Below are 21767 nucleotides of genomic sequence, written 5' to 3'. Positions count from 1 at the left end.
TATTATCCGCTTCGATCTATCTCTATAGAGTCGAAGACCTAGTATATAGGAGGCTTCTCCGAGATCTTTCATGGAGAATTGCTGTGAAAGCCATATTTTCACCGTAGTTAACATTCCTACATCATTCCCAATGAGTAGAATGTCATCTACATACAGAACCAAGAAGGTAACCTTATCTCCACTGTACTTCCTGTAAACACAGGGTTCATCCGGATTCTACTTGAAGTCAAACGATTTGACAGCAGAGTCGAAACGGATGTTCCAACTCCTAGAAGTTTGCTTAAGTCTATAAATGGATCTATTTAGTTTACATACCATGTGTTCTTGACTAGCAGCAATGAAGCCTTGTGGCTGCTGCATGTAGATATTTTCAGTAAGATCTCCATTCAGGAATGCAGTTTTGACATCCATTTGCCAAATCTCATAATCATGGTATGCTGCTACAGCTAGCAAGATCCTAATGGATTTAAGCATGGCCACAGGCGAAAAGGTTTCCTCATAATCGATGCCCTCTTTCTGAGTGTACCCTTTCGCCACCAGACGAGCTTTGAAGGTCTCAACCCTACCATCGGGGCCCTTCTTCCTCTTGTAAATCCATTTGCAACCGATTGTTTTTACCCCGGAGGGCGGATCTACTAGAGTCCAGACTCCATTGGTCTCCATTGAGTTCATCTCAGCTCTCATGGCTTCCACCCACTTCTGGGAATCTATGTCCAACATAGCTTCCACGTAAGTCACGGGATCCTCCTCACTAGTCAAGGTTTCCACCAGGTAACTATCCTGGTCATAACCATAACGGACTGGTGGCCTGGATACCCGAGTGGATCTTCTAGGTTGGTCACTACCTGGAACTTGTGGGACATCTCCCACTGCTCCTAAGCTCTCCTCATCAAGAACTACTTCTTGACGATGGGTGTCCAGAATGTAATCTGTTTCCATGAATTGTGCATTTCGGCTGCAGAACACCTTCTGCTCACTTGGGTCATGGAACAGGTAACCCACAGAGCCTTTTGGGTAGCCTACAAATAGGCAACGGCTGGTCTTGGATTCCAACTTGTCTGCACTCGTTCTTTTAACGTGTGCTGGACAACCCCAAATCTTCAAGTGTCTGACACTTGGTTTCTTTCTAGACCAAAGTTCATATGGAGTGTTCGGAACCGATTTGGTTGGAACCCGATTCAGCACGTAGATCGCAGTCTCTAATGCGTAGCCCCAAAAGGATGTGGGTAACTCTGAGTGTATGAGAAGTGACCGGACCATATCCAATAAGGTCCTATTCCTCCTCTCTGAAACACCGTTAAGTTGTGGCATAGCAGGAGGAGCCAATTGTGATACTATCCCATTGTCTTTTAAGTAGTCCCTGAATTCGTCAGAGAGATACTCGCCACCTCGATCTAATCGAAGGGCTTTAATTTCTTTCCCTAACTGTTTCTCGACCTCTTGTCTAAACTCTTTGAACTTTTCAAAGGATTTAGACTTGTGTCTCATTAGGTACACGTAACCATATCGTGAGAAATCATCTGTAAAGGTGATGAAATACACGTGTTGATTCCGTGTCCTAACACTCAGGGGACCACATACATCAGTATGTATAAGGTCAAGTGTGCCTGTACATCTTTCATGCTTACCGTTAAATGGTTGTTTGGTCATCTTACCTTGTAGGCAAGGCTCACAGGTGGGAAGATCTTCTACTATTAGAAAATCGAAAGGACCATCCTTTACCAACCTTGTGATTCGGTCAACACCGATGTGGCCAAGTCGGTAATGCCACAGGCGCGTGGGATTAACTGTATCACGTACTCTTTTCCTGGGGATTTTAGCCGACGTAGTTTCGGTTATGTTAGTTTCTAGAGAAGGATATAGAACATAGAGACCGTTCTCCAGTTCCCCGTATGCGATGAATCTGTTATTTCTTTTAATAGTAATCGTATTACTGAAAAAGATAGAATAACCATTTGCACACAGTTTTGAGACAGAAATCAAATTTCTTCTTAAATTTTGTACATAAAGACAATCTTTCAGTACAATAACTCCTTCTCTAAAAATTAACTCCACGGTTCCTATGGCCACAGCTACAACAGTTGACCATCCCCAACAAAAACGGAAAACACTGCCATCCCCAACAAAGCCAAAACATGTCTCTTGCAATTTACAAATCACTCTCTTAAATTGCATTACAAGTAACGGAATTTGACCATGAATGGATGCACAAAGTAGGCTTTTCTTCTCAAAATAGGCCTAGGGCCATCAATAGAATTGGAAAATCCATGACCCAAACCAAATTCTAATCCAGTCAAATTATCCTAGATTCAGATGGAGGTTTTTTCTTAGCGAAATATTGGTTCGGATGGGTAAAAGGAGTTCATCTATTAACTGGATCAAACTTGGATAATACACTAACTTGTCTGATAAAACTCTGAATCCGATTAATATGTATAAGTAATTCTTTCCCATCACCCTCTTAAATAATAAATAGGGAAAATTCCTGATAGGTACCCTGTACTCTAGGTCGAGTACCAATTTAGTACCCAAACTTTAATATGCGACAATTTAGTACCCAAACTTTCGTTTTGTGACAATTTAGTACATGGCGTTAACTTACCATTAAGTGTCATGGGAAAAGGCACAAATGCCCTTTAAGTGTCATCTAATTTTCTCTATCAACCTAGAGAAAAGTCAAAGGTAATAGAAAACAGAGATCAGATGGTTTAGATCACGAACCTGGCGCAATGTAACCATACGGTCCAGCAATGGAGGACATACACTCCGACGCTCTAGTGCCCTATAGGAACTTGGCAAGCCCAAAGTCTGTGACATGGGCCTTGAAGTCCAAATCAAGTAGGATATTGTTTGATTTTACGTCCCTATGAATTATAAGAGGAGAGTAGTCATGGTGAAGGTAGCACGATCCCTTCGTTGCCTCCACTACAATTCGGTACCTCGTCTCCCACTGTAAGTGCAAACCCTTCGATCCATGCAATAGTTATCCCAGGCTGCCGTTTAGTAAGTATTCGTAAATCAATAGATTTGTATCGTTGTTAGACATGAAGCCTAGCAATCGAACAACGTTTAAGTGTCAAATTCTTCCCAGAGTTTGAATTTCAGCAGAGAAGCCGTGGTCTCTCCTGCCACTACTTCTCCCCACTAGGCACTTAATGGTCACGTCCACACCATCCGGCATGGGCCCACGATAGACGATTTTGGTGCCACCTTTTCTGATGATGTTCTCTTTCTTCAAGCATTTGCCACGGCTGCAACAGTTGCAGTAGTCCCCAAGTAGAGTGTGACTTCTCCTTCACTCAGCCTTTTGCTTACCTTGAACCCCTGCAGTGAGTTATACGGATGAGTTGAAGCCCCGGAGTCAATACACCAGGACGCAGAAGCTACCAATAGATTGGTTTCTATAACACAAAATTCGAAATTACCTTTCTTGGATTCCAGGTAGGCAGGACAGTTCCTTTTCCAGTGGCCGGTCTTCTTGCCGAAGTGACAGCCATCTGATGCCTTGTCCTTCCTCTGTTTCTTGGGTTTGGTAGCCTTCTTCTGGGGCTTTCTCTTTGCCTTCCTTTTCTTGCCCGATTTGCCAGTTTCAACAAGCATGGCAATGGGTTCATCATTTTTAATCAATTCTTTGGCCCTCTACAACATATTGTTGAGTTCCTGCAAGCTGACGTTCAGCTTGTTCATGTTGTAATTCATGATGAATGGATTAAAGGATGGAGGCAAGGAGTTGAGAATAGCATCGATCTGTGTTACCAGATCTAGCCCGAATCCAAGAGCCTCCAGTTCATTGATATATCCCATCATCCGAAGACAATGGTTGTGAACTTGTTGGCCGTTGGACATCTGCGCGGTCATGAACTGTTTCAAGACCTTCTACCGAGTAGAACGATTCTGCTCTTCGTACATTGTCTTCAGACTGTCCAGTACGTCCTTAGCTAGTTCGATCTGATCGAACTGCCTCTGAATTGGATTGTCCAAAGAGGCAATGATATAGCAGTGGGCAAGGGAGTTTTTCTCCTCCCATTCTTGGTATTCTCTTCTCCTTGCCTCAGAAGCCCTATCTCCCGAACGATCCGGGGCAGGATTCTTGGCTACCTTATCCAACTTTTCAGAGGTTAAGACCAACATAAGGTTCTTGTACCAGTCGGCATAGTTTGGGCCCTTCAGCTTGTTGTCATCAAGCAGCTTTGCAAATTGTCCGTTTGCCATTTTCTGATAAAAGAGCAAACATCAGTCCACAACCTAATTTGATTCATGTTCATCACATAGATATGGCTTTTAATCTACGTTCCATTCCCATTTATTCATCTCTGAGATTTCCCTCCTATCTCAGTGACGGAGACTACGAGTTGTCTTTGGAAATGTGGGAAATCACATAGGGTGCATGGAGCCAACTGTTTCAGCTGCATAACCCCACCACCTTTCTGTGAAGTGAGTGCTTACCCATCATATTCGTGAATGCCAAGGTACCGTGAGAGAGTTCCCATTTTCTGGTGTGTTTCCTCATTACTGAAGGACCCATCCTCATGCTAATGATGGAAGGTCTTTAGAGAGTTCATCATATGAATCTCCCTATCACATGCACTCATATTAACTGGAGGGAACAGTAAATTACGCCCAAGTTTGATCTAGGTCAAACCCAAGTGGCTCCCACTGACTTTCATAAAGTCAGATTTCGGTGGGCCCAAATCGGCTAGGGTCCCGCATGTAACCTCTCCATGAGGTGTGGGGCCCACCACTGAGGGAGGTCATCCAATGACCAAAAGGGACACCATGGCAATGATGTGCATTCAGCCATGGTGCGCAAGAGCCACTGTCGATTGAGCATGGGCCAAGCACTTATGGCCCATGTACGCAACACATCACACATCCATACATCACATGCAAGGATAAATTGATCCAATCAATTAAATATCTGTAAAGCCCATTTGTAAATTCATATATTAACCATTAATATTATCTAGGTATATGGGCCGAAAAAGGGTTGATGGGTTTGGCCCATATAGCTTTATCCGCAGAGTGGGCTTTTAGCAGTTTTAACAACTTAAAACTGGGCCTTTACAGGTTGGGCCGAATTAATTATTTAATTAATTATCAATCCTCATGCCCATTAGTGGGAAAATTAGGGCTGACATTCAGCCATGATCGAACCCTAGATTCGGTCCAAACTATTTGAACCAATCTTGGTTCGAATGGGTCTAGGGTTTGATCTTTAATTAAATCTTTAATTCAAGAAAATAATCTGAAATTGAAAACTGATAAAAGAAAAACAATAATCAGTCAAACAGGGTTGTTCGCACAATCCATCCTACAAAACAGAGGTTAGATCACAGTTTGCAGTTTCACAAACTGCAAATACGTAGATTGCAATTCTCTCATCTGCGAAACCTCCTCTGCGCCGCCATCTTCGATCCAAAATAACATAAATAGAAATCCTAATTTCTATTAATAATTACATCAGATCGAATATCTATACATTTAATCTAAAAAATAAAAATAAAAAATTATTTTACAGACCAAATGTAATAAAATAATCCATAAACTGCAAAATTGCAGGTTCCCTGCGCAAACCAAGATTTCAATCTCCTCTTGTACGAACAGCCCATAAATCAAGAAAATCATAAAGAACAATTCTAAACAATAATCAGATTTATGTACTATTAGTGTTGACAACCATATTAGAATTCCCTTTCTTATTTCTAAGCTTTGCTGGAACTAGATGAGGCTGCAACTTCCAACAGGTGTCCTTAGTATGTTTAGGTTTCTTGCAGTGTTCACATATTAAGTCCTTCTTAGCTTCCTTCTGAAGGAATGAGACATCCATCGTATGGACGCCCAAATCTTGCAGAATAAGGTGGGCGAATTTCAAAAATTTTTCTCTCCCTTTCAACTGGGAATCGCATTCCCTATTTAGAAAATCATATTTTCAAGGATCAATCTTGAACCATAAACTGAACCAGATCTGAACCAAAAGGAGTAGGAGAGAGGTATACCTGATACAGAGAAATATTATCTCTCAATGGAGGTGTTCACGCCCAAGGAAAGATCCAAAGACTACTCCCACTGAAGATGGCACAGTGCAAGATGGAGCAGAATCAGCAGCATTCTCCAAGAACCTGATCCTTCATAAGAATAGTTGGATGGCACGTGAACACTGCTTCCAATCAGTCCTTTCACAAAGGGCTGCTATCAAGATCGAATCTTGATTCCTCCTACAAAGTTGGAGATCGAACTAGAGGTCTGGCGGCGGCAGGAAGGAGGCGGCAAGAAAGTATTTCGCAGAGATTGCAGAAATCTTTCTTCTATGATTTCAGCTCTGGAGACTAGAGAACTTGGTGATATCTTTTCTGTTGTTGTAAAGGTTGCCACCCCTTCTTTTCTTGTAACCCAAAAGGATCAACTCCTAATCCAATTAGGAGTTGCTGATCCAAATCACATTTTGATTAGACATCTCTTTAGGTGATAAGGATAAACCCTTATCTTATCTGTGGATTAGATCAGTCCTCTCCTAATCCTATTAGGAGGCTCCTAGATCTAAATCTTATTTAGATCTTAGACTCTCTGAGTGGATAGGGTCAAGGCCCAATCCCATTAACTAATCTAATCCCAGATCCGCCCCTCATTTAAAATGTTCAAATCAGCCCAATTCGAAATGGGGTTTAGGCCCATTAGGGTTGTGTGCTCACTATGCCTTCCAAATTGCTGCCCAGTTGGGCTTCCTTGTATGGCGTGGGACCCAAACATTGATCTACACATCAGCCACATGGGTTCGGCCCAGCCTTTGTTACAAGGCCTGGCCGAATACACTGCTATGAACAGTGCACCCCCTGAAACCCATCAGATGGGCTCTATGGGCCCAACACTTACCCTAAGTAGTCCTTGGGCCAAGCCACCTTGTAACACCCAGGGACTGTGGGCAGATGCAAGATTAGCCCATCAGGCATTGCCCTCAATGGTCTTACACTCAACCTCTCAGCCCATAATGATCAAACACTGCCCGACAAGAGAGGACCTCTCCCTCAGCTGCAAGGAACAATGTTGCACTCTCTACTCATATGGATCCCAGGAATTAAAACCTTTTGCAAACATTTTAGAAACCATAATATATATACTTTTATATCTCATATAAAATATATTTTGCAAACAAGTCTCAATGATTGAAATCGGCTGCCGGCAGTCTAGGTTTCCATCAGAGAGAGTGCATTCCCGATCATTACCTTTGTCCGACAAAGGGGCTGATCCTGTCACTATGATCACCCACTCAGATGAATTCTCAAACTGTCCCAACATACCCAGGTTTTGACCCCCGCTAAGGATCTCACTGATTGGTACATCAAAGACAGCCCAATCCAACACCTAGTGTAGTATCATAATCGAGTCTAGGGGTCGGGTGTAACTTTCCAGTTTTGCCCATTAATCTCCAAGGTCCAAAGCAATATTGGAAATCTAGTCCGGTTCAAAGATTCAATTAATCCTACACTGCGTGTGCCTAGGGTCTCACCCTGGCAGCTGAGACAGGCCACCCCAACCGACTTGGTGGCACAACAGTGTCAGCCTTATCAGGATAGGTCTCCCCAGGCCGACCCACCGGCTGTGAACATTCTAAACTAACACGAATCTCATTAAGTGTCCAGTTTAAGGGTATTACACAGAAACATACCAAGGGAACATGAATCAAATGTGTACTTTTATTCATTTACAATAAACTCATAATGTACATCATTCTGATTGAAGCTAAGGGCATACAAAACTGTCCAACACCTTCTTCTCCGTATCCCCCCCAGATTTAGGTCTAACTGCTGCAAAGGCTGATTCAGAGGGTTGTTGCTGCAACATAACCTTTCTCCTTGTTTCTTCACTATGCACTAGGGAATAGACTTTTGATAAAGTCACACTATCTCTTTTCATCAACTGTTGAATTTAGACCAGTTAGGAACTCAAAAACTCTGTTAGTTTCAACCTGCTTTCTATATGTTTGTGCATCTTTCTGACTCTCCCACTCAATTGTTTCAAAATGGTCAATTTCATGCCACAGGGATTTTAAGGTTGAAAAGTAAACAGAGACATGCTTCTCCCTTTGCCTTAGATTTTTAACCTCACATTTTAGCTCATAAGCCCTAGCAACATTAAGGGGCTAAGAGTAGGTTTCCTTCATAATATCCCATATTTTCTTAGCTGTTTTGGCCCACAAGTAGTTTCAGTTGATGTGTGGCTGCATAGAGTTGCGCAGCCATGTCATCACCAAAAAATTCTCTTGGACCCACCTAGCATAAGTAGGGTCCTCCTTGGAGGGTTCGTTCACATCCCCTAGCAAGAAGTTCAATTTTCCTCTACCCCCAACAGCCATCATGGCTGATTGGGCCCATTCCAAGTAGTTTGATCCATCAAACTTAACAGTTGTAATCTGAAAGGTGTTTTCAGTCATGTTACCTAAACCACCAGTCCCAAAAGCACCTTCCCCTTGGTTCTTGTACTCCATTCTAAGTTAAGAAGAGGCTTTAAACTACTGTGACAAGAAAAACTGTATTTCAAGGTTGATAACAGCCAACCTAGGACAATGATTTTGTAGTTAGATAATGGTCAACTATTGTCCTGGGATTGATATCAGTCCTGAGATTTTCTATCCGTACCTCTCTGAATGAATAACAAAGTCCTTTTGAGTATCAATCTCAAGAAAATGTACTTACTTTATGAAGAAAAATGCCCAGAAAACTGATTGCTACCTTTTGTCTTCAAACTTGATCAATCGACTACTGTCAGCACCTTGAATCTTGATCAAAGAACCAAGAAAAAGCTGATCGGCACCTCCAATCTTGATCAAGAATCGATCTTGATCACTCAATTCCTGCTTGATTCTTCCTAATTACAAGAAGCTCTCTCCAATCTTAGGACAGCTACTAAAGCCTTCTTGCATCCTCCAAGAATCAGCTGAAGTAAGGATCTTTCTAAACTTTCAGCCCTAAACAATTCTTATGTGGCCGGATGAATTAAATCCACATGAGAAACCCTAGCTCTGATACCAACTAGAAAGAAGAAGAAGAAGAAGAAGAAGAAGAACCGTTTATTGTATTACAGGTTCGAAGAGAATAAAGAGAGAGAGAGAGAGAGAGTGAGTTAAGAGAGGAGAAAAGAAAGAAGGGGTTCGGTGGCTAGTGATCTGCTGCCCCGTACACTTCTTTATTTATAGCTTTAGGTTCCTTACAAGAATAGGAAATAAACAAATATTAGAAACAATAAGGCCAGCCGGCCCAACTTAAAAGAAATTAGAAACTTCTAATAAAAGGAATTAGAAACTACTAACAAAAGAAATTAGAAACAACTAATAAAAGAAATTAGAAACAACTAGGTGTGGGTATGAAACCACACACACTAGAGCCTGAGTGTGGGTATGGAACCCCATATTCGTGGCTAACCAACTATTTCTTCAAGGAGAAGGTGGTGACTAGAGGCAAGAAGTCAGGAGATCTTGGGATAGGGAATATTAGGATAAGGAATATGGCATTGTTGGGAAAGTGGTTATGGATGTTCCCTCTAGAGAAGGAGAAGTTATGGGCTAGGCATAGTTGTAAAGGTGACGCCTAGGCGGGCGCCTAGGCGACAAGGCGCCCCTTGAGGCTCGCCTCGCCTAATCGCCAAGCAATTTTCTACTTCCTACTATAAAGTATTTTTTTATTCATTCTTTTTTGAGATTATGATTATAAAATAGACATTATTAAACTAAAATAATCATTTTGTGTGTTTATATACTAATTTCTTTTTATTATTTTCTTATTTATTAGGGTTTAATCAACACAAACATTGCTAAATGTTGTATTGAACCCTCAAAGACTTAAAAACCTGAACCAATATGTAAGGAAGAACTTAAAATTTTATCTAATCAGCACACTTTCCTCTTCCATATATTCTTCTTCTTCTTCTTCTTCTTCTTCTTCTTCTTCTTCTTCTTCTTCTACTACTACTACTACTACTACTATACTTTAATATGAAATTTATACTTTTCTTATGAAACTCATGAAGAATTATTAAAGAATATGGTTACGGTACCTAAGGAACTACCCTAGGATCTATGTTTTAACATAAAAAAAAAAAACTCCATCGCCTAGGCGACTAGGCGACAAGGCGCCCCCCAGTCGCCTAGCCTCACCTTGGAGCCTTGAAAACTATGGGGCTAGGATAGTGGCTAGCATTCATGGGCTCGAGGACAATGGTTGGGATCTTGGAATTCTGGCAACAAGCGCTTCGCTGTGGAAAGCCGTTCATGACCTGCTTCCAGTTTTCTCCCCTTTGATCAGGTAATGATTTAAATTCAGGCAACCTTATAAAGTTTTGGGAACAAAATTGGGTGGGGAATATCCCTTTAAAGGACCAATTCTCCTCTTTGTATGCCCTTTCTGATCTAAAAAATGAGCCCATTTCCTTCTTTATTGTCCCTTCTACCTCCAGTTCTAGGCTTGGGTGGAATTTAGGCTTGAGAAGGGCACTAAGGGATACAGATATGGGCAGCACCATGACCTTGTTGGGTGTCCTTGAAAATGTTTTCTTGGACCCTACAAAGGAGGATGCCAGAATTTGCATTCCTTCTTCTTCAGGCTATTTCTCTTGTGCCTCCTTTTTCCGAAGCTTAACTCATCTTTCTGGTTCCATTGACTCTTCCTTCCTTGTGAAAGAGGTCTGGTGTAAGCCAATTCCCCCAAGGGTTGGGAGTTTTTGTTGGGAAGCCTTCCTGGAAAGATTCAATACTGTTGATTTGCTTCAAAGGAAGAGGCCTGAGACTTGCTTATCCCCACACTAGTGCATTCTCTACAAAGCTGATGGGGAGACTAGTTATCACCTTTCAGTTGCTTGCCATTTTGCCAAAACAATTTGGGAGTGGGTATTCTCTCTTTTTGGGTGTAGGTGGAACCCCCCTATGACTGTGCAAACGTTATTTTCTTCCTCCTTTTTCAGGTGGCATTTGAAAAGAGGAAGGATCATGTGGAGGTGCCTAAGGGTTTCTGTTTGTTGGACATTGTGGAAAGAAAGGAATTCAAGGATTTCCTCAGATGGGGAGAGGAGTATTGAAACCGTAATAGAACTGATTCATTTAAGGGCAGCACAATGATTAAAGACTTCATATTTATTTACTGAATTTACTTTGGATGACTTGCTGAGAAAGTGGAAGGTCTAAGGAGATTATTAGAGCTGCTCAGATCAGAACCGGGACTAGTCTTTCTTGGACCCCTCCTCCTAATGGATTTATAAAATTCAACTTTGATGGCAGCAGTAGAGGGAACCCAGTACAATCTGGTATTGGGGGAGTTTTCAGGGATGAGAAAGGGGTTATTTCAGCTCTGTTTTCAGGCTCTATAGGGGTAGGTGACTCTCTCAGGGCTGAGATCTTTGCGGTTCTGGGAGGAATCCAAAGGGCAAAGGAGTTGAGTATAAGGAAACTTGTGGTTGAAGGTGACTCGAGGTGGTAGTAGGATGGCTAAAAGAGGATAAGGTGGGGTTGTGGAACTTTAGCAATGAAAAGAAAATTACAAATGGCTGCCAAAGGATATGGAAGTGAAGTAAAGTTGGGTAGAGTTGGGTGAAGAGACCTGCTAACTCTTTTTCTGATAGGTTAGATAAGCAAGGGCTGGCTTGGGATTCTTTATTTTGGGCTATGTTGTATTTCTTCTTTATTGCTTTTATGGGGGCTCTTGCCCAACCCAGGGAGTTAAGAAAGTTTATCTCCCCTTGTAATTATTTTTGTTTCATTTTAATGAAAAGTTGTTATTGATAAAAAAAAATGACTCATTATAGACTTAGACTACTTAAAAGGTTAATTTTGCAAAGGAATATTGTATGCAAAACTACAGGACTGGAGGCTGATACACAGATTGGGCAGGGTCTCTGAATTGTAGAAACTAAAATTCAGGTTACTATGCTCTTATTGGAAGTATTGGGTCATGAAGAAGTAAATAACAATCTTTTATTGTTAGATCTAGTGCTGTGGCAGAATAAGAGCAATGGCACATTGCGTGTCTAAGTTGCCTTGGTTGAAAATTATTTTTGTTGACTTCGATATCAATGTTGAAGTTCCTATGAAACTGTATCTATATAACCAAACAACAATCAAATTTCTCATAATCTGATTCAACATGATTGGAAATAACACATTGAGTTGGATTAGGGATTGTGAGGATGTAGTGTTGGGAGAAGGGTGCTTGGCTCCTTGAATTTTAAGGAGACTCATTCTGGTGATATACATTCTGTCCATACATTTAACAACTTTTGAGGTTTTTTTTTTTTTTTGCTGTTTTAAGATATCACTCCTTACAGTCCTTTTGTACAGCCTCTCACTGTATACAAGGAGACACCCAATTTTTGGGTGGTGAAATTTGTACCTTTTCTCAAAAAAAATCTGGACTTCATGGTATGCTTGGCAATCTGGACATGATTAACATCTTTACTCAGAACTTGAGGTGGGTCACTGAGGTTTACATGTTTAACTTGAAAAGGTTGTTATTGTAACTCATGTCAATTATTGGGTAGGTGGCACCGGCAGCTAATACTTTTAGGCCCTTACTCTCAAGAGTCCTCTTCAACAAGGAGGTGGGCTCAAGTCTTTTATCCTGAGGTGTTAGATGGCTTCAAATACTTGAACTTTTTTATCCTGTCAGAGAATTCTTAATTTGGCTAGTGAGAAGCATGTCAAGGATTTGAGGTTGTTCACATGCAAGGATTTGGCAATATAATCTCCTTTGTGGTATGTTAACAGATATACAATGTGAAAATTTTGCCTAGTGAACAGTTCTACATTTTCAATCATTTATCAAAAAAAAGAATGAATATTGCAACATTCAACAAATTGAGGATAATAACAAAGTGTTTATGGAGCTTATTCTACTGCAAATTTAAGAAAAAAAAAAAAAAAAAAACATTGTAGGATGGAGCTTTCATTTTATCTTTGCCTTTCAGATTTGCATTCATTTTGCTTTAATGCCATTCAAAAATTGTGTGCCCAACAATTTCTTACAATGCTTGGTGCCATGAATGTATCCCCAATCTCCTACCCCCAAGTGACTATGCAATTCAGTTGTCATTTGGGACCAATCTCAAAAATTTAGTGTTTATGCCAAAATACGAGGAACCTCTGTTATATCTGGTATTTGATTTTTCGTTCATGCTTTATATTGTTTCTATAGACATGGTGTTGGTGGAAATGTTGTAAAAATTATTGACATGGTGGAGACATTGTAAAATAATGCAAAATATAGAATAATATTTTATGAAATGATAGAAGAAGAATAGACACACCTTTTTAAAGCAATTTCTTGTTCCAAATCACTAAACAAAGTTAAGAAATTGAGGTTATAGACAAAAGAATATGTTCAGAAGTTTCCCTGTGAGCTTCATGATAGAAAGAGTTTAAGCAAAATTAAACTCAGAGTAAATGTAAATGGTTGTAATAGATCAATCAAATAATCTATTATGCAAAGAAAACTAAATTTAACTTCATGCTTGAAATAAATATGGAGCTAGCTCAAAGTGGTAGTCATGCAAGTTAGGTGGGACATTTTAAAACAACTTATGTTATAATACTATCTCTTGTACTCCACATATGCTGGTAGTGTTCATTGGGGAATATGTCAATTCCAGTGAAATTTCGTGTTGCTACCCATGGAAATAGAAATATGTCGTGGAAATATTAGGGAAGTTAGGAACATTTTAAACCATGATTTCTATTAACAGAAGGCATTGTCTGTTCTTCCAAAATTCCATGTAAACTCTACCAAGTTGTAAATTATAGTAACTAGTAAGGCCTGAGTGTATTGATATGTTTTCTGATGCTGTTTGGAGTTCTATATGCCAGACTAAAGAGACCACTTAAGTACTAGATATGAACATATATAGGTTGTTATTATTGGTCACTAGATCCAATTTTTTTTTGAGGCAGTGCATGAAATATTTATTATCTTGTCCTTCTGAGCTACTGATGCTTTCTCATGACATTTTCAGCTGTGATAAACAAAAGGTTTCTATGAGAAAAAGTCTTCTGTCGGAACTGGCACTGCGTTTCCCATTTGTTTTTTCTCTTTTGGGAGTAAACCATCCAGAATCCAGCAGTGAACTTCCATCTGATTTGCTTGAAAATCCTCTAAGTGGAAATATGCCAAATTTAAATTCACTAGATAGTAAAGATGAAGATATGGGTGTGTCCTCTGAAGAATTGGCAGAACTATCTAACAATTGTGATGGAATCTCTAACATGAGGTTTGTTTAACTTGTGTTTGCTGCTTTTCTTCAACTTAAAGAATATCTTCTTAGTGAAAATTGTACAGATTACACTTACATAGATATTACATTATAATTTGAGAGAGCCTAATGGTGATGACAACAGAACAGATGTTGAGATTTTAAAGGAAAGCACTGAGGTGGCTTCTGACATGCATGATCAAGTTGCTGAAGGTATATAATGTGAGGGAATGCCCTTTTAACATCATGTACTCTCAAGTCACTAAACAGTAATTTATATTAGTTAAGTTATATAACTATTATTCTCATTTGCTACAATGCATAGTCATAGGAACAACCTTTTTTGGTTCGTTTTTCTTTAAGACATGCATTTCATAAATTGTAGTTTGCATGCTTGATCTAGGAGGACTTGCCGATGGAAGAGAGTTACTCGTTAGTTTGAACGTTGGGCCAGGATTTTATATTGCACAAGAATGGGCAAAAGAAAGGGCTGTTGTGTCAGTTACTGCTCCCATGCTTGCAAACCTAAGTGTCTATACCCTTCCAGTTGGTGTTAAATCATCTGAAAAAGTGAAAGATGATCCCAAAGTTTCTTATACTACACAATTCTCAGAGAAAAGCTCTCTGGAAGATTTTAATGCAGATTCACTTGGCACTCCAACAATGCCTTCTTGGGATACATTGACTGATGCAGGTTTTGAAGCAGTGACTGATATCTATAATGCTGCATCAACACTAATAAAGGGAAAATTTTCTGACATTCCTAGGAAGCAAGGACTGCTTTCTGTTCGTGCAGCATCTATGCTGGTATTGTGCATTTCATGACACTATTATCTTCTCTGATAAAATTCTAGTAACAAAGATTGTATGCTTGTACAACCCATAATTTTTGTTTATTTTAATTGTAGATCTTTTCTGTTTTCTGTCTATGAAACCATATATACATCTGTGTGTGTATTCATTGTCATTTCTGGTTACCAAGTTTATTCTTAATAATTCATGAGATATGTCACCGGTATTTATGTTTCATATAAGATGGATGAGTGGAAAAACTAGAAAGTATAGGATTAGGAGTGAAGTTATCTGTAGGAACCTAGGAGTAGCTCCAATAGGTAATAAAATGAGAGAGAGTAGACTAAGATGGTTTGGGCATGTGCATGGAACCCATCCCCATCTTTCCGTATTGTAACCTAATTCACACTTGACAAAATTGTGTCACTATAAATTACCCATAAAACCTAACAAAACAAACCAAAAGCTTCAGCAAGGATCCAATGTTTGAAAGAAACCATTGCCCCTAACTTCATGAAGATTAGAAATGACACCACCTAGTGTTGCTGCCTACTTTATTTTTTTTCTAACAGGACCAACATCAAGAGAACCCATCCCCCCCTCCCCCCTGAAAGAAAAGTGAAAGTAGAAAGAAAAAGAATTAAAAGTCCAAAATGATGTATCCTATTCAAAAAAGCAGACAAAAATAATTGGTAACACTCAGTTCTGGTTTGTTTCTTTCTTTCCTTTAACAATTAAAATTTTGGACCACTTCCCTTTGTCTGGATCTTATAAGCTGTTCAATGCCAAACTTTATATTAGTTTATCTTTATCAGATGCAATCCAAAGAGATGTCCTTGTATGGAGACCTTGCTTCTTTCTCTTTTCTTTTTCCTCATCTTATGTTTGAAGCTTCATTCTTCTTCATGTCTCCATGTTCTCGTCTCCTAGAGCTGGTATTCAATCCTCTTTGATGGTGTTTTCTTACCAATTCAACTTTCAACACTGTTTTTCTTGAAGCAGTCCAAAAGGATAGCCATAATCAAGAATACAAAAGAAAACATTTTGAGTTGCCGAAATGTTGAGAAAGTAAATTGGTTTAGTCTCTAGTCAATTTAGTTCAAATTTTCAGGTCTTGCCTCATCTGCAGGAAACTATGTTCACTGGCTCTTCTGGAATCTGATGGTTGATATATTGGATTTTAACTATTTGAATAAAATTTATGTTACTTGTTTTTACTTCTATTTCCATTATTAAGTTCTGGGGGTTTTATTTGATCAAATGATTCCCAAACAGGAAGCTGAAAGAGATGTGCAAAAAAAGTGGAGTCCTATCACTGAGATACAATATAGAGGAGGAATCTATAGAGGACGTTGTCAGGGAGGTCTCCCTGAAGGGAAGGTATTGAGCTATAACTTGACAATCTATGACTTTATTAAAGAAAAAAGAAAAAGAAAGAAAAGATAGAAAAACTCCTATATATTATCTTGCTATTTTGCAGTAACAGAATACATAATGTTGTCAGTTTGTTAAGAGTCATAATTCTTTGATTCTATAGGGTCGTCTAACCCTTGCTGATGGAAGCATGTATGATGGCATGTGGCGTTATGGTAAACGATCAGGTCTAGGAACATTCTATTACAGTAATGGGGATGTTTTCCAAGGATCATGGAGGGATGACCTTATGCATGGGAAGGTAACCCTGTTTCATATGGACATCCACCTCATTTACTTCAATACAAAGAAGAAATTATTGATGAATATCATTATATACACGTGGTGCATGGACAATTTCAAATGTGAAGCATTGGCTTTGATAAAAATGTCAACCACATAAAAAACAGAAATATGTTGAATATGTTGAAAAATGTGTAGTTTATTGTTAAAAATTTGTAACATTGCAAATATTATTTTTTGAAAATGTGTTAATGTGGTGGATTACTGTTGAACATGCTTGTCCATATAGGCTACATGATCTCTTCAAATGACAAAAATAGGTGGAGTCATATTTTTGGGATATCATACAAAGTATTTTTGACAAGAAAGCATGAATCTCCCTATCAAGTATTTTTGACAACAAGAAACCGTATTTTTGGGATATCATACAAAGTAGCATGAATCGAGCACAAAACTCCTAATCAGAGAAAACAAAACGGAACTACTGATTTTTGTTAAACCTTTGCATGCAACAAGATAGCCTAGTTGCAATAACATCACCAAAGTGATAGGAAACGCATCCAATTGATAGTTAGAAAATGTGGACTCTTCTCTTTTTAACTAACTAGGTTTGGTATTATTGCTTGTAATTAGATAATGCAATGCATGGCAACAAGAGGAGCCTTGGATGTACAACATAAAAGTCTCTACTTGGTTAAAGAATTGGTCTCTAAAACTTTACCCCATTCTTTTGTTAAATATTAGGCTATCAAAACTTGCTCACCATGTCAATATCCACTTCTATTAGGAAAAATTATCTAATAATATGGACTTTTTGACACCAATCCATCCATCGCATGGGTCGCCTCTTGTAATAAAGAAGGAGAAGAGAGAAGAGAACAAGAAAATTAATAGAAATGGAGCATTGGTGAAGAAGTATCACAGTCAATCCATTCACTCATTGCTATAAATAATTAGTGTATTAAATGGCAAGAAATATTGAAATTACAAGTATATGTTATAACTACAAATAAGTCCCTAGAATTTTGTAACTTATTACTACACTACTCCTTATGAGGTGTATAGATGACAATCATGCTCATATTAGCAAAAAAAAAAGGAAAGAAAATAAACTTGCCTCTATATGCTAACATTTCCTCCAAATTTTCCTTTATTAAGAGATTATCAATTTGATCTTTTGTCTTCGGAAAAGGCAAACCCATTTATTATAAAACACCTTTTCTCTTATGAAGTATCTGTCTACCTTTTCTCTTGTATATTTGTGCATGTGTGCCACATGTAATATTCTCACTGGGCCACTTTCTGCATTGTTCCTGTGTATAAACTTGTAATTTTAGTTTTGTTAGCATTATGAGGTGAACTCTCATTTACATATCTGAGAGTTGGATTAGCCACCATTCTCCGTCCTTCAACATGATTGAATATTTGGTCCCTTTTGAAGAATCATTTACAGTGCAACAAAGCTCAAATGGATATATGTTTTTCTAGGGTTGGTATTATTTTCATACTGGGGATAGATGGTTTGCAAACTTCTGGAAGGGAAAAGCCAATGGTGAAGGACGCTTTTACTCAAAGTTTGGTGATGTCTTTTTTGGCCATTTCCAAGATGGCTGGCGCCATGGGAACTTCTTATGCATTGATGTTGATGGAACTAGGTAGGTATATACAGAGATGTTGTCTTACCTGTTTTTCCCCTTTTGGTTCCATGGTGTTACTTTTACAGGTTGTTATATGTAGTTTTTGTCAAAACATATTCAATAAAATAGTATGTGCAAGAATAATAGGAATTGATTATACAGAACAGAACCATAGTTGTCAAGGCGACACCTAGGCGATAAGGCGTTCTTGGAGGTCGCCTTGCCCAAATGCCTATATGTAAGACACCACATAGTATTTTTATAATTTTATTTTATGTTACTAATAGTAGTACAATAGATATTATTGGACTAAATTATTCATATTATGGGTGTATAGGATTAATATTATTATTCTTATACTAGTTTCTTTTTATTATTTTCTTATTTGTTTGGGTTCAATTGACACACAAGTAGTGACAGTCTTAAACCCTTTAGGACTGTGAAATTTCAATTGATAAGTAAGAAATAACTTGGAAGATCTTATCCAATTGACACACCAGAAGAATCAATAGGACTTCTTAGACCAAAACAAGTGCTCAACCCTTGTTTCAGGAGGATTATGTTGATTTTCTATGATTCTATCCGTTACTGACTTACTGTTTGTATGTTTTCTTTCTTTTCTTATGTTTCTTCTCATAATATGTTGATTTTCTATCTTTTGACATGGGCTATATACTTATTTCATGAGGATTATTGTAATTATTAGTTAAACATTACTGCTTGTACCATGAAACCAGAGGGAACTGGCCTAGGATTTATACTTTTTTATTTAAAAAAAAAAAAAAGAAAGAAAACTCGCTGCCTAGGCGAGTAGGTGACAGGAATGAACTGAAGCAGCTGGCTCAGCTAGTAAAATCAAATCGATATGGTTCCCACTTTCCATTGACCGGGGATCAAAAATCCCATTCACCCGCAAGAAAAAAAAATGTTCATCCATTATTAATTTGTATAATATCTTATGTTTATCCCTAATTTTTTGTAGAGCCTTTCTCCTATCTTTGATTCTTGATTAGATTACAATATCTAGTCTCATTGCATAGTGCACATTTTGTCATTTAATATTTTGTATCTTTACAGGTGGAGCGAAATATGGGAAGAAGGTGTTCTCGTAAGCCGTAAGCAGTTGGACTCTGAAAATGATGCTGAATAAATTGTATCGAGATCCATGAATGTGTAACGTTTTCGTATATGTATGTATATTTGTATAGATCTCAATCTCATAATTTTTATTTCAATTTTAGGGTAAATATTTATTTTGCACAAATGCTACTGTCGGATATATCTGAAATTCATTTAGTTCTTTCTCGAGGAATCCCATTTTGAATTTTTCAACGTTTTAAGACTCCCTGAATACCCCCATCGGTTCCTGGTTGTCTAATCATTTGGTCCGGACTGAGTCTTAAAAGACTGGAATTTTTCTTTTTTGTCTAAAATATCTTTATGAGATAAACCCGTCATTTCTTTTTTAGAGTTTTTCTTCTTAAATTCGACCTAGAGCTAGTTCGCAAAATGGGAAAAATATTATTTAAAAAAGTTAATGAAGTAAATTTTACGAGAGCAACGAATGTAGAGTAGCCCAAATTAACATTGTATACACACATTTACAGTTGTACATTGGGAATATCTCTTGTACTATTTATTCTCGTTCATGGGGAAATGATCCCAATATGTATCTCTGGAGTTACGAGGAATTGAGGAAGGAATTGAGGATATGGCTGTGACCAACATTTTGTAGTCATTATATCCATGCTCAATGTAGATACTTGTAGAACAAGAGCCGCTGAGGTGTATCAAGAAATATCAGATTTAGAGATCTGACCAGCCCCCACCGGGATTCAACCTCCACTTCGGGCGGGTTTCAGATAAAATCTGAAACTATTCAACCAGGGATGGGTTGGAGGTGGTACTTATCCACCCTGAACCCCAACCCTCAAGCCTCACCCCAACATATATATGGATGGAGGGTTCAAAATTTTACGTCTTTACTCGTTTTATCATTAAGATGTTAGGTTATATATTTAGTTACTAGTATGATGCTTGCAATGTACGGGATTTATTAAGTTAAAGATAAATAATAGAAATATGTAAGAGTATATAATTGTTTTATATAATAATTAAAAATTATTTATATTTTATATACTATTTTTAATAATTTTTTAATAATACAAAAATAATAATAATTAATTTTCAATAGGGTTTATCAAACTTAGGGATGGCAATTTTCTCCATTTCCCCAATCCCCAATCCCCGTCAGTTTCAAGTTTCAGTGGTGGTAGAGAATAAACAATGGTTAGGATTTGGAAAAAAGAAACATGAAGAACTGAAGAGGACGATAGAAAAATATATTTTCATTTGCTTTGACTTTTGAGTTTTGAATTTGAAATTTACTATTTAAGCGGGTGGATGGGAAAGAGCTTATACATATTAACCGGATTCAGATTTTTATCAGATTGTGGATTGTCCATCCAAACCAATAATCTGAATCCAGTATAATCTGATCGGATCAGAATTTGGTTCGGGTCATGGATTTTCCAACTTCGTTGATGGCCCTAGGCTTGTTGTTTTGGGAAGAGAAACCTTGTGCATCCATTCATGACTTATGTTCTTGCTTGTGATGCAATTTAAGAGTGATCTGTAAATTGCAAGAGACATGTTTTGGTTTTGTTGGGGATGGAAGTGTTTTCCGTTTTCGGGAAAGAGAAAAATGGAGACGGAAGACTAAGTCATGGTCAACTTAGGCTAAGGCCCGAGGCCAAACTTGATTTTTCTAGTCCAAGCTCAGCTTCAACTAAAATTTGACATATTTGGATTGGGCGGAAGTTGGGGTTGATCAATTAATGAACAAGCAATGGGCATGTCTGGGTAATCAAATCCATCATAGAGTTGGAGGAGAGGACAGTGTTTAGGTTTCCATAATAACAAAGGGGATGTTTGGAACCGTGGCCATTTTTCAAAAATACAGTGCCACGTCGGATCCACATAAGCGTTTCAACAAACACCCATGTATCTCATTGTTTGGTTCAGTCGATTATTAAAAAATCGGGCATGTCTCAAAAATTGGGACCCCACTGCATCGGTGAACTGTTTCCCCCAACGGTTGACTGATGTGTATCCTATGTGGTACTTACCTGTTAGTACATACATGAAAAACGGTGATGAAAATCAACTCACCAAACAACATAGTGTTGCTCACTGCCTATGTGGCAGAAGTGTTTTTTTGTGAAAAATGGGTCTTGGAAGCATGGGCATTTTTTCTTGAAAATTGGTCCCAAAAAGCCACCACACTTCCAAACACCATGAAAGTAACAAGGCCAACCAGATTTGATCCAAGAGCAGTGTTTGGCTTTGGCCGTTTTGTCAATGCTCATTCAATCCATGCATAGCCCTGTTTAGTTATGTGTATGCCCTAGGTTATTAGTCGGTAGTTTTGGAGGATGGGGTGGTTCGAGAATGGCCAAT

General features: G+C 38.5%; 1 protein-coding gene across 2 annotated transcripts in view; it reads left to right on the top strand.

Moving 5' to 3' along the window:
- The window catches only part of ARC3 (GTP binding protein), a 106369-nt gene extending 86729 nt beyond the window's left edge, over positions 1 to 19640 (top strand). Inside the window, exons 10-16 of one of the 2 annotated variants that reach the window (XM_010272451.3) lie at positions 13987 to 14241; positions 14369 to 14436; positions 14627 to 15030; positions 16291 to 16395; positions 16553 to 16690; positions 18160 to 18326; positions 19386 to 19640. In XM_010272451.3, the coding sequence (XP_010270753.1) occupies positions 13987 to 14241; positions 14369 to 14436; positions 14627 to 15030; positions 16291 to 16395; positions 16553 to 16690; positions 18160 to 18326; positions 19386 to 19458 (1210 nt within the window). In that variant the 3' untranslated portion in view covers positions 19459 to 19640. Of the gene's footprint in view, positions 1 to 13986; positions 14242 to 14368; positions 14437 to 14608; positions 15031 to 16290; positions 16396 to 16552; positions 16691 to 18159; positions 18327 to 19385 lie in introns of both variants that reach the window. The other variant, XM_088903638.1, reaches the window with a different exon arrangement.
- Positions 19641 to 21767: the final 2127 nt, after the last annotated feature.

This window comes from Nelumbo nucifera, chromosome 4, assembly GCF_055504915.1.
Source record: "Nelumbo nucifera cultivar China Antique chromosome 4, China Antique-T2T, whole genome shotgun sequence".
In the NCBI taxonomy this organism is placed as follows: Eukaryota; Viridiplantae; Streptophyta; class Magnoliopsida; order Proteales; family Nelumbonaceae; genus Nelumbo; species Nelumbo nucifera.
This window is presented reverse-complemented; position numbering and strand designations above follow the sequence as displayed.